Source organism: Cyclopterus lumpus, chromosome 1 (genome assembly GCF_009769545.1).
Source record: "Cyclopterus lumpus isolate fCycLum1 chromosome 1, fCycLum1.pri, whole genome shotgun sequence".
Classification (NCBI taxonomy): Eukaryota; Metazoa; Chordata; class Actinopteri; order Perciformes; family Cyclopteridae; genus Cyclopterus; species Cyclopterus lumpus.
The window spans coordinates 8029805-8045272 of NC_046966.1; the positions used below are offsets into that span (position 1 = coordinate 8029805).

General features: G+C 40.0%; 1 protein-coding gene across 1 annotated transcript in view; it reads right to left on the bottom strand.

Annotated features, from left to right (window-relative positions):
- Positions 1 to 14748, bottom strand: part of LOC117739510 (probable helicase with zinc finger domain) — a 46585-nt gene extending 31837 nt beyond the window's left edge. Inside the window, 17 exon segments of the mRNA XM_034545961.1 lie at positions 292 to 455; positions 457 to 563; positions 755 to 881; positions 883 to 906; positions 1088 to 1156; positions 1158 to 1216; positions 1219 to 1252; positions 1434 to 1475; positions 1477 to 1536; positions 1901 to 2132; positions 2980 to 3049; positions 3290 to 3339; positions 3675 to 3733; positions 5560 to 5684; positions 5964 to 6000; positions 6452 to 6696; positions 14670 to 14748. Coding sequence (XP_034401852.1) covers positions 292 to 455; positions 457 to 563; positions 755 to 881; positions 883 to 906; positions 1088 to 1156; positions 1158 to 1216; positions 1219 to 1252; positions 1434 to 1475; positions 1477 to 1536; positions 1901 to 2132; positions 2980 to 3049; positions 3290 to 3339; positions 3675 to 3733; positions 5560 to 5684; positions 5964 to 6000; positions 6452 to 6696; positions 14670 to 14748 — 1583 coding nt within the window.
- Between the last annotated feature and the right edge of the window lie 720 nt (positions 14749 to 15468).

The following is a 15468-nucleotide window of genomic DNA, read 5'->3' on the forward strand; positions in this document are numbered from 1 at the left end:
ATTGAATTGAAACTATTCTAAATTATTTAAATCCTATACCACAGGTATACCAATATTCACCTCGTTTAAATGCTTTCTCAATTTTCAAATCAATAATATTTTGCTGTATATTATTCATGACAGAACCTGAACACTGACTTATTACAGATACTCTACTTAAAACTAAGTTACATTTCAAATGTTGAAGATATATTGATTGTAAATGTTGTTAATCTCTCCAATGTCAATTAGCGTTATGCAGGCTGTATTATGTATTATGTATGTTACGGGAAATGAAAACGTGTTACTCACTTGCTAACTTCTTTATATTGTGCAATCTCTTCAATGTAGAGCAGGTCATGCAGCCGGGCCATGTAGTTGTCTTTGGTCAGAGTCTTGTCCAGGACTGACTGAGTAAAGAGCTGATCTGCCGACAGAGGGATCTGATAGCGAGAAAGGAGGCTGCGCTCCAGGTCGGGCCATCGTTTCATTAGGACAGAATTCTACGATGGTCTTACAAGAAGAGTCCCAGCGCTTTGCAGTGATCAAGAGCTGCTGTCTTGCTGCCATCAGGTGTTCCAAGTCTGAGAAGAAAAGGATAGACACATTTTTATTGTCCCCAAAAGGAACATTTGTTTTCACAATTTAGTGTGCATTCAGCAAAACTACAAATTTCCATAAAAAAAAAAAAAAGGACAAGAGGCTGGTTGACAGCAGTTACCACTTGTACATGCATATTTAACCAATTGTAAAATATTTCTTGCTTTTAGCATACCTTCAATTGAGGCAGCATCCACCATGATCCGCTTCATCAGCACTGGCTCTGAGCCGAAGTCAAAAACAACGGTCTGTCGGAAGGTACCAAAGATTTCTGTGCTGAAGCCCACCGCTACCTTGTAGAGGACAGTGGTCCAGGCCGTTGTCTGTCTGCCACTGTCAGACCAGAAAAGTTTAGTGTCAATGCATTTCTTGTAGACAAAACAGAATAAAGATGTAACTTAAACATTAATTAGGATGAAAGGAAACTAAAGATGTTCAACTTGCCTCACTTCTATGCAAATATCACATAATGTAACATCACAAGCTGTAGATCAATGCAATAAATCACAAGAACAGGACAGGACATACCTCCCGTTCCTCTCCCTGGAGTCCACTCTTGGCACCCGTTAGGGAGGGTTTTGCAGCCGCTCCCCAGATGACACACCTGTGATGAAAAAGTGTGGACGGTGGGCATCATTAGAGCAGGGCGATGCGGAACAGCCTTTCTAGCCGGCTGGTCAAAGAGACAAAGATAAGAAGACAATCAGAACATCCACACAAGAGTATGAGGACCAACTAGCACTGGCAGGTGTGCAGTGCAGAATATTGCTTTATTTGTCAGTGTCGTACTGCCAAATGACCTGGTTTGAATAATAAAACATTTCAATCTGTACATGCTTGGTTATTAAACCTACCTTGCACAAGAAGGAGAAGGTCCAGGAATGTGCAGATTTTTTTGGTGGCGACGGTAACAGAGAGGCTGGAGCTGGTTTCTACATTCACTCCTTCTAATAGTCACTTAGCTAAAAAAACAACAAAAAAAACACCACATGGTTAGACAGAATCTATCACTGCAAATATACTCTGAAATATTTTTAGTATAAGTAGTCCAAGTTCCCGGCTGCAAAAGATAGAAATGAATGCAACCTTTAGAAACGTTGATATGCATGGTATAATGTATGCTTCATAACAGTAATGTATGATTCTTGACAATTAATTCTGAGTCGGTTTGTCTGGTCATCAGAGACAAATGTTTTGAGACTGTCCTGACTGGGTCATGGATGGATATTTTGACCCTGCAGATAGGGTTAGAGTAAGATTCTGATAAAATCACAACACAGTACCATACAAACCTTTGTGTTTGGTCTGTAAACTTGCACGCACTCACCACTTTCTCTGGGGAGAGAGAATTCATCCACTTCTCTATCAAGTTCTCCATGTAGTTTTCGGTGAAGTGCTTGCTCTCCTGGTGCTGTTTGAGGCGGATGAGGCGTGACGCATAGCGCTTCTGCCACTCCATCAGCTCCTCCTGAGAAATGGGCTGATGTACACGGGCCCCGTACCGACACAGACCCTGCTCCAAGTACCTACAGCAGAGACAAATGTGTGCTCAACTTGGTACTAAAAAAGTATCAATGCATAAATCAACAAGAAAAAAAACTGACGTCATGAAATCACTAAGAATATCAAACATTTGGTAGTTACAGCTTCCCCAGTTGAGAATATCATTTTGTTTCATATTGTAGTGAATTACAAAGCTATGGTTGGACAAAAAAAGCCAGCTGAAGATGTATATACATATATTACACTCATGGCAGTCATTTCTCATTGTATTTTCTAAAATTAACAAGAGACACTAGAAATTAGAATTATAAGACGGGGGAAATTAATATTTTAATAATTTAAAAAAACTAAAACTAAATTACATTTTTAACTCAAAGTCTTACTAATTCTTACTTTGTAGACAGACCAACCTGACTTGTTGTGGATATACAACATTTGCTAAAAAGGCAAATACAAGCTTAACATAGCAGCAGAAATATACAACTGTCTAACCCCTGCAGTAGTAAATCATACTGCTGGTGCTGCCGTGGGGACATGAAACGGAGCTATGACAGACAAACTCAAAATTAGAGAAGGTTCACAGGACTAGGTCTCAGTGGTATCATTTTACACAAGATCCAGGATGTGTACAAATTATTTTAAGAGTGAAGAGAGATCAAATTTAAATTCATGGCAGTTAACTATTGAGAATCATACTTAAATATCCTCAGTGTAACTGAATAGCATAATTACTTCCTGAAAGCTATATTAGTCACTTCATTATCAAATGCCTGTAATTCACACAGAACAGTAGACAGAACATAATCATCTCTCTCAGCAATAACATTCATGAGAAATACATCCTTCATTACTCACACTTGTGTGGAAATTACCAACCAGTTTGCATTACCTTTTTACAGAGGGTGTACTCCCTCACTGCTGGTAACTCCTCGAGGAGGAGGCCGGAATTGCCAGCCATCTTGGAACTCTAAGTACACACAGCCATGTGGTCAATATGACACGGAGTCAAAACCTTAAAAATCTCATTAAATTAGCTTCAAACCAGCTTGTAACCCATTTAGAATGTGCTGTCAAGCTGCCAACTGATGGGTGACTTCCTAAACATCTACTGCACATCATTACATTGGACATTTTTGGTACCAAGCACATAGTCCCTTTTTATTTATTTTTCAAGTTGAGGGAAGTCTTGGGAATTAGATTTGCTCACCTTCTTCCTGATCATCTGTGTATTCAGGTGCCATCTCCCTATTTTATCGACTGGCAAGAGACAAAGATCGGTTGGGGTGGGTGGAGGTGGGGACAGACAAATCATTACTATTATGGTGAACGACCAACATAGCCCATACAAGCAGTTAGACCACTGGACTCATTACAGACAAATGAGGAATACATAAACAACTAGCCTAGCAACAAGCTAAGCAGAGGAGCACAAAAATAATTAAGCTAGTATGAGAATTAGGCCATTAGGCATCTTTATGACTCTCGGCGGAAAGCATTGACCAATCACCTGTAAGACCAGCAAGAAAGAAAATGCATAAATAAACACAAAAGAAACAGTAAGGTTTTTCAGCCCTGCAACCAGAGGCACTTACCTCTATTTCTGAGAAGAGCATTTTTTTAATCTGGTGAGATCTTTTGCGACAATGCCATTCTGTGAAAGGAGAAAGGACAGGATCTTCATTACAACGTTTATGATAACTATAAAGACCACTGTTTTGGAATAAGCTGGCAGAAGTTTGCTTGGTGTAATCATGTTTATCATGTTCTATAAGCAATATTCAAATCCATCACCATCCCAATGTTTAAAGCTACACTTCATGTGCAAATATTTGCAGCATCAAGCGGGCAGCGAGAGATGTCAACTGAAAAGTCGCAGTTGTACCTGCTATGCATCAAAGAATGCTAAAGGGACACAAGTGACAAGAAACTTCTAACCTCATGCATTATTTAGACAAAGCGCTTTCAGTGTGTATCTTGCCATTTCAATTTGTCATTTGTGAGTGGATTTCCTGTCTCCAACACCTGAATCTAGCTAAATATGGGGACTCGTCAAGCTCTCAGCGGTGTTGATTAGTAAGACATGTTCAATTGCAGATACAGTTTATGACACAAAAGTGACACTCTGGAACTTTCTCAAAAGAGGCTTTTGATAAACAAAAAGGCCAAATAAAGATGTTTATTTCTCCTCTTACTATTCGGAAGAGCAGATCTGGATGATAGTCTGATAAAGCATTTAAATATGTAGTGTACGCATGTCAATATAAACTTTTCAGTCACAACTGAATGGCTGTCCTATTTTTACAAAAGGTCTCCGATAGGGCTTGCTTTTCAAATTCATTACTGAACAGCTCTTACGGTACAGATCCCAACAAAGCTTCTCAAGTCTGGTTTGTAAATCCATATACAGGTATCTGATTTGAGTCACTTGATTTGTTTAGAACAAGCTACCAAAAAGGTTAATCAGCACAAGCTGTGTCAGAATAATGTTTGCCTGTGAGAGACAGAGAGATAGAGACCTGCCAAGCAAACAGGATATTCCCCACTTGCGTAAAATGTAGGATGACCTTGGGGACAAGCTCAACCTTTGGAAACCTGCTTGTGTGCGTGTATTGTATTGGGCAGGAAGTGGTTACAAAAAGGGGGGCAGCAACTTGGCAGCAACATGCATGTTAAAGGGAGGGCAAAGTCAGACAGGAGAAAAAGTGGAAACATGTAAAAAGTGATGCTGCGTTTTACACCAAACGTGTTGCGAATATTCGGTAACTTTCACAGACTACGTCTCGATAAATTCCGCTTGCAGCGCTACTAGAGCAGCAGCAGCCAGGGGGGCGGAGCATCTCAACGCTGATTGACAGCGTCGGGCGAATTTTTCGCCAAAGTTTAAATATTTAAACTCTGGCGAAAATGTGCGTCATTCGCAACCATTCGCGTCTGTGCATTGACTTTGCATGGGATCTACACGTGCGAAAATTCGCAACACCCTTGGTGTGAACGCAGCATGACCCTCTGTGTCTGTTAAATTCCTCAAAGTAACACTGCTATTGGTAGGGCACTGCATCTCACTTCATCTGACAATTATTTTCATGTTGTCCTTTTTCAATGTACGAGAAACCTTTCATTCATTCCAACATTAGATTGGAACTTCTTATCAATATTAATTTACTCCACTGTGAGATCTTTTAAAAAAAACACCATGACTATCTTAACCATTACGCACACCTTATTCCTGATAATTACTTTTGCGTCTCAGATCACTTTGAAAGTAAGTCAGGCTCATTAACATCCAATGTATAAATCCCTACCATGACCAAAGAACATCCAGTGAGGTTTTCCATCTTTTTAGTAAGGAACATATGACCTCTACAGGTACAATATTAAGCCTTGGATGCACTTTGGCATTACATTCTAATTTCAGTGAATATGTTGGCTGTCTGAATGCATATAATGTATACAATGTACATTGTCCATTAATCATACCATTGGCTCCCCATACAAGGCCTTAGAGAGGATGCTTGCCACCTCCTGCAGGCTGCCATCCAACAGCATGAAGCGCAAGCTGGCCTGTAGCGAACCGTCCCCTCTGGCAATCTCTTCTGCAAGGACTAGGACAGGATGAAGAATATGCAGAAACAGGTAGGGTAAGAATTAATTCAATACATTGAGGTGAATTTCTTTCACAATGTCTGTTTTCTACAACGATGCAAGAATGAAACCATGACACTGACCCAATAGACAGTTGAAAAAGCAAATAAATGACCCCAATTTAAGATTAATCAGCAAAACTTGGACCGAGGTATGTCGGAACATGGTTCTTCCCTGACCCTGGCAGACGCACTAGGTACACAGTGTCACAGATGGTTCCAACTTGAATTGCTACTCACCATGTTTGCAGTCTTCATCTGCTTCATCATAGTTTTTCTGTTGGCAAAAGGAGAAAATAAGTTTTACAAAATTTAAAAAAATAGTAGTAACCATAACAAATGGCTAAGAATGGCTATATTGCCCCACAGAGGAGCTACTCACACTATCATTAAAGACTTAAGTAGTAATTTTAGGGCATAAGTAAGATAGATAGTACCATGGAGGAAGAAAGTAAGTAAGTATTGTCCTTCATTTCTAACATTCTTTTCTTGGTAATTTACCAAGTGATTAGAAGTACAACAGTGGATTTAGAGCACAATGATCAGCCCACAAGACTAATAAATACCCCCACAATAATTGTTGTTGACTGTTATGTTAAGAAAATGTAAATAATTTCAGAGCCACAAAGCAAAATGGGAGAAAGGCAAAGCGTGATCAACAAAAACTATAGGTTGTATGCTTGCTAGGGCAGCAACCACACTGCCCTAGCAACAGCCACTGTCCTCACCAGCTGTAAGAAGGCAGCAATTCGATAGAGCAGGGCACGGCTGCGGAGGGGTCCGGCGGCAGCAACAAGGGATGGAGGGCTCGATGGGACAGGAGCACCGGAAGGTGCGACTTGCGGTGCAAGCACCACCAGGGCATCCGTGCTGTGGCTGACTGCCGCCTCGTACTCCCGCCTGACTAACGATCTGCTGGCTTCTTCACATGACTTCTCCGCTCTCCTGTCCGCATGACTCAGGGACAAAACGTCTGGAGTCAGAAAAAGACAAGCAAGAAAGACACAGGATGAACATCTTTTCTGCAGCCGAGTCGGACAATACAAACAATACGCATCCTCATTTTTATCAATCAGCCACTGCCACTCACATTAAAAGTGACAGACTTTGCAGATGTACTGGGTGAAGGAAGCGGTGCTTGTCATGTCTGCAAAGTAGCAGTATAGCACTCAAATAACCCTTAAATGATTGCTATCAAACAAAAAAAACTAAATGTACATCCATTCTTAGACACTACTTATTTGGCTGCATTTCTTTTGTTTAAGAACATTATAATACTACACCACCATAACAAGCCAAACAGGTGCTGTAATCTGTAATTGCACTTCAAGTTCAGCAACATTTTGCAGGTGCTCCATGCCTTAAATAATGCCACAAAAAATATGTTCTTTAGCCTATATTGAAAATTAAGAGAGCTCCCTGAAACCGTTTCAAGACTGACACGCCTCTCACCAGGGATTATACATACAACTCTAGGACTCTGCACTACAGAAAACATCACAATAGTCTTTAAGGATCTTTCTTTTTTACCACAGGAAACTGAAATAACAACTGTCAACCAAGGCTCAGAAAAAGTGGTCAACATGTGATATATCAATCTAAAACTGGGACATTTACACCTTTTCTCATTCCCACAAGCCTTTCTTTTCTCTCCATGGCATTGCAGTGCATACGTCAGTGAGTTAGACCGTTTACTTCTTGTTACCTTCAGCATGCTCACTGGCTGTATGTTAGGTTCTAGTTTAACAGGAGACATGCAAATAGGTCAGGACCATACTGACTATTTGACAACATATCAGGTTTATACAATCTGAGGAAATAAAACCTACAGTACACCCACACAACTATTGGTGAAACACATCCCATTTGTTTTGCTTCACTTTCCAACTCAAACTTGACATGTAATGACCAAGTCATTTCTGCATCTGACTGAAATGTCTTGAACCCCATTGCATATTTTTGGAGTACTTTAATTACTGTATACAATTATGTAAATCCTTTAATGCCTTCAGTCCAATTGTTTTTTCACACCTCTATAACATGAACCCTCAAAACCTTCCACAGATGTTTCAAGAGGGAATTTACAGGAAATGAACTAATAGTAACTACATTGTCCTCCAGAGTAGAGAGTGAAATGTTGAAAAAGGGGAAGATCAGAGAAACAGAGAGAGGGTTCCCCTCTATGTATCTTTGATCTTGTTAATACTTCTTCTCCATTGAGACTATTTAAGAACAAGATGAGCAGAATCTACGGAAAATGACGGTCAATGTTATCATTTGCTAAATAAAATTCTAACTTGAAAAGGGATTTTCCTCCCTGCTGGTCTCATGGGTTAGGGTTGCACTATCAATCGAACATTAAGCATGATCGAGATGCTTCTGCTTCACTTTTGTGGAGCCGCCATGTCACTATGTGCGCACCCTACAGCTGGCTTGTTGCAATTCCTCAATGTGCGCAGCGACTGGCTCTAGCAGGTCTGTTTGGAAAGGCTCACGACTCCGACCGTGAGCTTTATGTCACTGCTTGACTGGACCTGTGCTCGCTGCACTCTCTCCCTGCGGGGGAGGGACGGGCTTTCTGGCGCGACGGGCTTCTGGCGCGACTGTCAACCGGAGCGAGCTGTCCTCGGTTCTAGGGGTTTGTCAGCAACACACCCAACCCGTCGTGAAAGCAAGTCTCGTTAAACATACTTTGTGTTTTTGCCACCTTTCATTTCCTTAAATGCGTTTATGATTAAGTATAAAAATGTATCTAGCTTCTTGATTTTCGCTCTCAACGTGCACCAGATTGGTGCATTTAACTATACAATGTATTCTACAACATTTAGCGTGAAAAATCCTAAATTTTTCTGTATTGAAATACAACTAAAAATGCATACACTTTATTACGCTGCAGTGTTGTATATTTAAATTTGAAAGTGCAATACAAATATGTTGTTCCTAAATCAATGAATAATATTGATACATAATCAGGATCTCATTATTAATCAAAATAAATCAGGCCCCCGGCAGGTGTAACACACGTGCGTCTTGTTTACGTTCTAAACTATGCTAAATGCTAGCTAGTTTTGATGAGGCTGGCTGTGCGATGGATACAATCCAATGTTTTACCACATGTTCCAAAGAAATAAGTATTTTTTCATGAGAGCTGGTGCAGAATGCTCCTTGCCCATAACAGGAGGATTTGGTTGAAAGATGTCTATATTATATATATTTGTGAATATGGCCAGCTTTTTTTCAAGTGATTCAGACATGCTGAAGTCTGTGTTTTTAGAGCAAGGGGTGGAGCTACAGGCACAATTGTATTTATTTTTCTTGTTGGTTCTCTTTGTGATCCTGGGAAATATGCTGGACAATGTTGACACATCTTCCTATTTGGTACTAATATTGTATTAATAAAATATATTGTCTTTTAATTAATAACAAATATGATGTGTTCTAAAAATAGTCAGTCAGTGAGAAACAAATAAATCATGTATAGAAATCCAAGAATGTTATGCATCGAAAAATCGATAATCGTTTTATAAATTGCATCGTAGTCCTGTGAATCGAATTGTGAGGTTCCTAAAGGTTCCTCTCCTGTTTTATTCTAGGCCTCTGCTCACTCAGTGTACATTTAAATACATATGCAACAAGCTGAGAGAGAAATGATCACATGAGGGCTAAAGCAGCGGCCCTTTGGTACCTGGCCGCACAGAAAGAATGAATGAAAAACATTTTGATTGATTATCAAGGTCAGAAAAAAAAATTATTTTGAAAAAAATACATCCCTCTGTGTCAAGAGGTCACGTGATACGTTACCTCAAAATGAAACCCATAAGCTAGCAAAAATGAGTGACTGATGGTGTCCTTAAAAGTACATTTCAGACAACAACTCTGCTGGTCTTTCTGTATTAAAATCAAGGCAGAATATCCCGAGATTGCCAAAAAAAGCCCTGCTTCCATTTCCAACATCCTGTCTTTGTGAAGCGGGTTTTTCTGCAGTGACAGCGACCACAACTATGTTAAGGAGTAGACTGGACATGAACAACATACTTTGGGTGTCATTGTCTCCCATTACCCCAAGATGGGACCGGCTTGTTGCAGAGAAACAAGCTCAGGGCTCTCACTAATTCAGCGTAATGGTGAGTTGTATTTGTATGTCATATAATTTTATTATTGTCTTATACGAAACCGGTCCATGTCACAAAAAAGGGTGGGGACCTCTGTGTGAGACATACTTTATCATCCTAATCTCCAAAACCAAAACCAATACAGTCAACTGTCTAGCGTCATCTGACTGCTTGGACTAAGGGCATTATCATAATTGATAATACAAATGTTAAGCCTAGACAATATAGTGTACTGGACAGTAAGCTGAAGGAAATGAGTGTGTTGTGACACTTCATACTCAGAGCCAAACGGTCAACACCATTTATATGCCAATGATGCGGATTATAATTCAGAACATCTACTCATGCCTCTACACAGCTTCTATAGTTTAGATAATATATCCTGCCCACATCACATGCTCTGATGACACTAGTATATTTAGACACATCAAAATGTTCGTGCCAACAGGTCTGGGCGGAATTCTTGTCCAAATGTGGATCCACACAAAAGGTGTATATAGCGTGACACCCAACATTTTGAAATGAGTTAGCATTTCAGCTCCCTCGTCTCAAAGTCAATGTTTATTTTTTTAATATATTTATTTTTAACGTGTACGTATCATAAAAGTTTGTTTGCCACAGCTTATTTTTTTGCAGTAATTCTAAATCCAATATAACATTTTCATTAGCTTTTTGTTGAGGAAGCAGTGCAATGAAAACTCCCAGGTTGGCCTACAAAAATACTTCATCCCCATAGTGCTCTATTTCAGTCATAAGTAGTATACTCTCTTTTTTCCCCCCCCATGCTTTCCTCTTTAAATGTCTACAAAGGGTATGTATTCAATGTAAAAAGAGTAAGATGTAAGTACAATCCCATGGTCATTAAAATAAATGAATGTCAAAATAGAGCAAAGAAAGAACTTGTAAAAGCCTGGACACACAAAAGACATCAGACACATTCTCAGTTTAGCAGGTAGTCAATCACAACAAGTTTTTACAATCAATGTTTGCAAAGCCAACAACAGGCCATGTTGGCCCAGCAGCATCCTCTGGAGTGCACCTGCCTTCATCTTCTTTTGTTTACAGGAGTATGTGTTGCTAATAAGTTTACATCTAAGCACAAACTCAATCAAGTGTAAGTAGTATTTGGGTCTATGTGGAGGAGGAGGCTGGTTGTGGTGGCAGGCTACAACATTTAGCTACTTTTCTGCAGATTAAGCCAGACCTAGTAGGAGGGTCAAAATTAATTTCATAAAAAACAATGCAATCGTCTCCAGTTTTTAACAAGTGAAAACACTTATGCAGCTTTCTGCAGTCAACAGACAAACCTCCACTTAAAATCAACTCTAGGAAATGTCAAGAATTGTAATATGTCTAAGAACAAGCATCCAAGCTTATTATTACTCGTAGCAGCAGGGCAATCAAATGATGTAACAAAAAGCTAAGTGCGCCCCAAAGTGTTACAAATAAGTAGCATCCACACCTGTGTAGGTACCAAAGCAGTATTCAATAGATGCAGAGGAATCTAGCCTACTAAGCATTGCACTATGATCTCTAGTTCAATACTGCAGAAACCTGTATTCACCCTTACATACCGACACCAAGCAGTGTCTGGCCCATGGTAAACCTTGGTTGGAAGAAGGGTCATGAACAACAAACACAAACACAAAAGCCCAGGTTGGTGGTTTGGTCTTAAAGGGGATGATTTCCCTTTTCTTAAATACTGAGTTTCAAAATGTGTTAACCTATTGTTGATGCAAGATAACTATTACAGGCATATACTGTACAATGCCCACCTTGAGTCTCTGTGGGCCAACCAATATTACTTTGATGCCTAGCCAAGCATTTAAGAATCTAAACCTCAGTCTGAGATTACAAGCAGCAGCATGCCCTCCTTCACACCAACCAGTACAGATCTGGATAGGGATGGTACACCATGACCTGCTTGGAACACCAGGGCAGCAAATGCTCAACCTTGTATATCGCTGATAGTATAGTCCACCTTAATGGGTTCACCATTGGCATTGCAGCTTATCTCGTGCTGGCAGAAAAACACCCTCTATAACAAAATGCTGCTTTGAAAGCCCCATTATAGTTATTATGTGCCAAGTTGGCAGGGTTGCCAATTAAAATTCCACAACAATTAGCTGATGCTAAATTTCCATCCTGGCCCTCGCCACAGTCTGGACTGGCTCAAAAGGAACAGTGAATGTGTGGCCTGTGGCCCAGTATTTTGGGGTATATTTGTGACAGCTGTCTGTGAAATTGAGACAGCAGACAGCTATGAGGTATATATCTTAAAGCTGCATTAGCAGTATAAAAAACTGATAATATCCCCAACCTGGTAGAGAACTGGCTTTTCATGAAAGAACATTCATATTGCATTACATGTGTCATAACTTGCAATGCGAGAAGAGGGAAAAATTGAGTCCATCTGTCACCTTGGCGTTATTTTTGCAATGAAAAGCATATTGACCGACTAAGTTTTTCAGATAGTTACTTCTTCTGCCTCCGAGTCAGCTGGTTCTTGTCCCTTAGAACCATAACATATAGACATATTCTCTAGCTAATGTACAGTACATGGCAGACTAAATCTGAAGTTAGTGTTTAATAACAGTTATCAACTGTTTTTATTCAACAAAGAATTAACACTGATGCCAATATAATATTTCAATTTGCAATATTTTCACCCCTAAAATCCAATGTAGCTAAAGACAGCACAGCAATGTCCATCTCCTCAGACAGACACAACATGAGTTAGTGCAAACTTGGCATGAAAAAATGCATGTCCCAAACAGTTTACACTGAAGTGTTTGATGTAAAGTATCTCACAACATGTTATAGTTCTCTCCACAAGCTCATCTACTCTTCTAAAAAGTGAACTGCTGTTGAGTTCACTTCCTCTAAACATGCAAGATTCAGATGAGGAACACTACTTTATGTTATGAGTAGGCTGTATGATAATGTATGCTTGTATACTATGCACATATATGGTGACTGGCCAATCATGTTAGCATCTGCACCATAACACATATAGCTTTTCTTGAGCATTTTAAACAAAAAACAATTGTTGCCAATCGGGGACTTCTGCTGTCCCCGACGTTCAACTGACTTTCGGACTGAGCATTCAGGGAAACGTATAGATCGTACTTGATTAATGTCAAAACCATAGCTGGCACATATACTCCACATAAAGAGGTAGTCATCTCATGGCATTATTGTCAGTCACATACTCTAATGTCCCTATTTTACAACACAACAGGACAACGTAATCATTAGAATCTAGTTAGCAAATGTTGTACAAGTGTGGGTGGCCTGTAAAACAAGAGTTGAATGTCGCTTGGGCCAGCAAACTAGGTCTGTTGCTGGGAAATAGAAAATAGCGTCCAAGATGAAACCAAACATGTCAATGGTTTTAACGCAGTGCCTTCTCCAATTATCAGAGGTTATTTTAAAACCTATGCCAGTTTAACACTGCTAATTTGAACAGTCAGAATAGCTGTTACCTAATGTTAGTGCTTGCAAGCCAGACACATCATGGGGGCAACAACAAATAGTTTGGCGGGATACAGTGGGTGGACACCTGACTTGTTTTTTTTTTTGTGTCCAGTCGTGGTATTCTACTACAGAGGCTACAGCTTCGCCTGCAGTACAGTGGTCGAGAAAGCTAATGTATAGCTCGAGATAGTTGTAAAAGAGCATCGATCGCTTTAATCCCGACACAACGTTGGCTTGACCATATCGTGAGCAGCAATGTGCAGACGACCTGAAACTTGCACATTTCCCAAAGTCCAATTGGTAAATATCGAGAGAGAGAGAGCGATCACACACGTTGAAAACGACTCGTTGTGTCTTTCCAGGAGGTAACGTTGGGAGTTAAAACGTGAGCTGTTGTTTGTCTACTGAACTTGACATGAGTGTTGCAAGTCGGAGCGATGACGGCAGCGCTACAAAGCCCTGAAAAAAAAAATGCCCCCACAAATGTTGGTTAACTTGCCGTTCGCACGGGGTAAACAGTGTTGCCACCAAGCAGAGTACGCGCATCTAACCGTTAGCTCGCCAGCCAAAACACGGCCTTTCTTGGCACCAAACTGGGAAGCTCACTACAAGAATAGCTGGCAGGTTTGTTAACGTTAGCGAGCGAGCTAGCGAGCTAGCTAGCTAGCTTCGCCGAAACAAAACGGGTTCGGGCCTGTAATTTCGCCACGGTGTTTAGGCGAATATAATTCACACGACGTCGTGTTGCTATCCTTGCATGAACTCAAAGCATTCGTCGTTACCATATTGATTCGTGGAGGGGGTTTATGTCAGTGGCTTTGCGGTGAAAAAGACAACTGAAAGGGCTGAAAATGGGAAGTCAACACTTACCTAGCTTTACTTTCTACGCCATCTTGGATCCACTTGTCAGACCATCGCAAAGCATAGTGGGATGTGCTGATCTGAAGGTTGAGAGGACTGTGTGTTGGTGCGCGCGTGCGTGTGTGTGTGGCCTTCCTTGTCAAAAAAAGCGTTCGTGTACAAATGTTTCTGAAATAATTCCTTTCAAACATATAACTTGTGGTAGCTATTCACGTTAAAATTACGTTAAGTTCAAATGTGACCTTGTTTTTAATTCTCCATAACAGGGAGCATTTTTTTAAAAAGCCACTTCATTTGTACTTATTCACTTGTATATTTGTATAAAGGCATGAAAAACACAAACGTGAGCCATTTGGCTCTGATCACGCATTTGCCACTCAGCTACTCTGGCTTCCCATGGCATGGGAACTAAAAGAAATGCAGCAATATAGCTTGAGCCAAACCTTGTTTTATGTTTCTGATTCAAAACATGCTAACCAACAAAAGAGAATGATACTGTTGACCGTCTTTGCTATGAGGGGATTTTCATCCATCCAGTCATCATCAGGCTTATTAAACTCCACACTGGAGGCCATCGGCAGTGCGAGTTTGTATTATAGCACAACTGGAGAGCTTTGGCTGGCATCATCCTGACTGCTCAATGCAATTCAAAGGTATCAAAAAAATCCTTACTAAATAGTAAGACAATATTTCAGAGCAAAGACAAAAGAGAATCAGTGAGAGTGAAACAAATATTAAGTAAAACTACAATCACTCAATGCGCATGACTATTATGATGCGTAAGGTATGCAGGATTCAAACTATGTGAGGAATTAGAAATGTTCCAAACAATGAGGATTCCAGCTGCATGTTAAATTGACACATTAAAAACTGTAGAACAAAGAAATAAAAATAAATGTCTGTTGGTAATAAGAGCAGGTGTGGCTGTTTCCTTTGGAGAAAGCAAGTGTGGACAGTCTGAAAATATTTATCACAATCTGCTATAATTTAGGAGATCTTACATTGTGATTGATACTCAATCTGTTCCACATTAAGATCCATTTTAGACTTATTTTAAACCTGTCAGCGGCAACGCCTGGGTGTAAATAATAACATTGATGACCGCTCTATTCCTGTGGTAACTTATGCAATACCGGTAGCTGGAACTAACCACCTTATTGGAATACAGCTGTATTATTGTCATTAATTGTTCCTGTGTTTGCAGAGCCAAACACTTTCTTTTTTTCCCCCAGCATTTTTGTACTGTACCATCCAAAATATTTAGTTGTTATAGTTGCTCAGCAGTTACACTACTA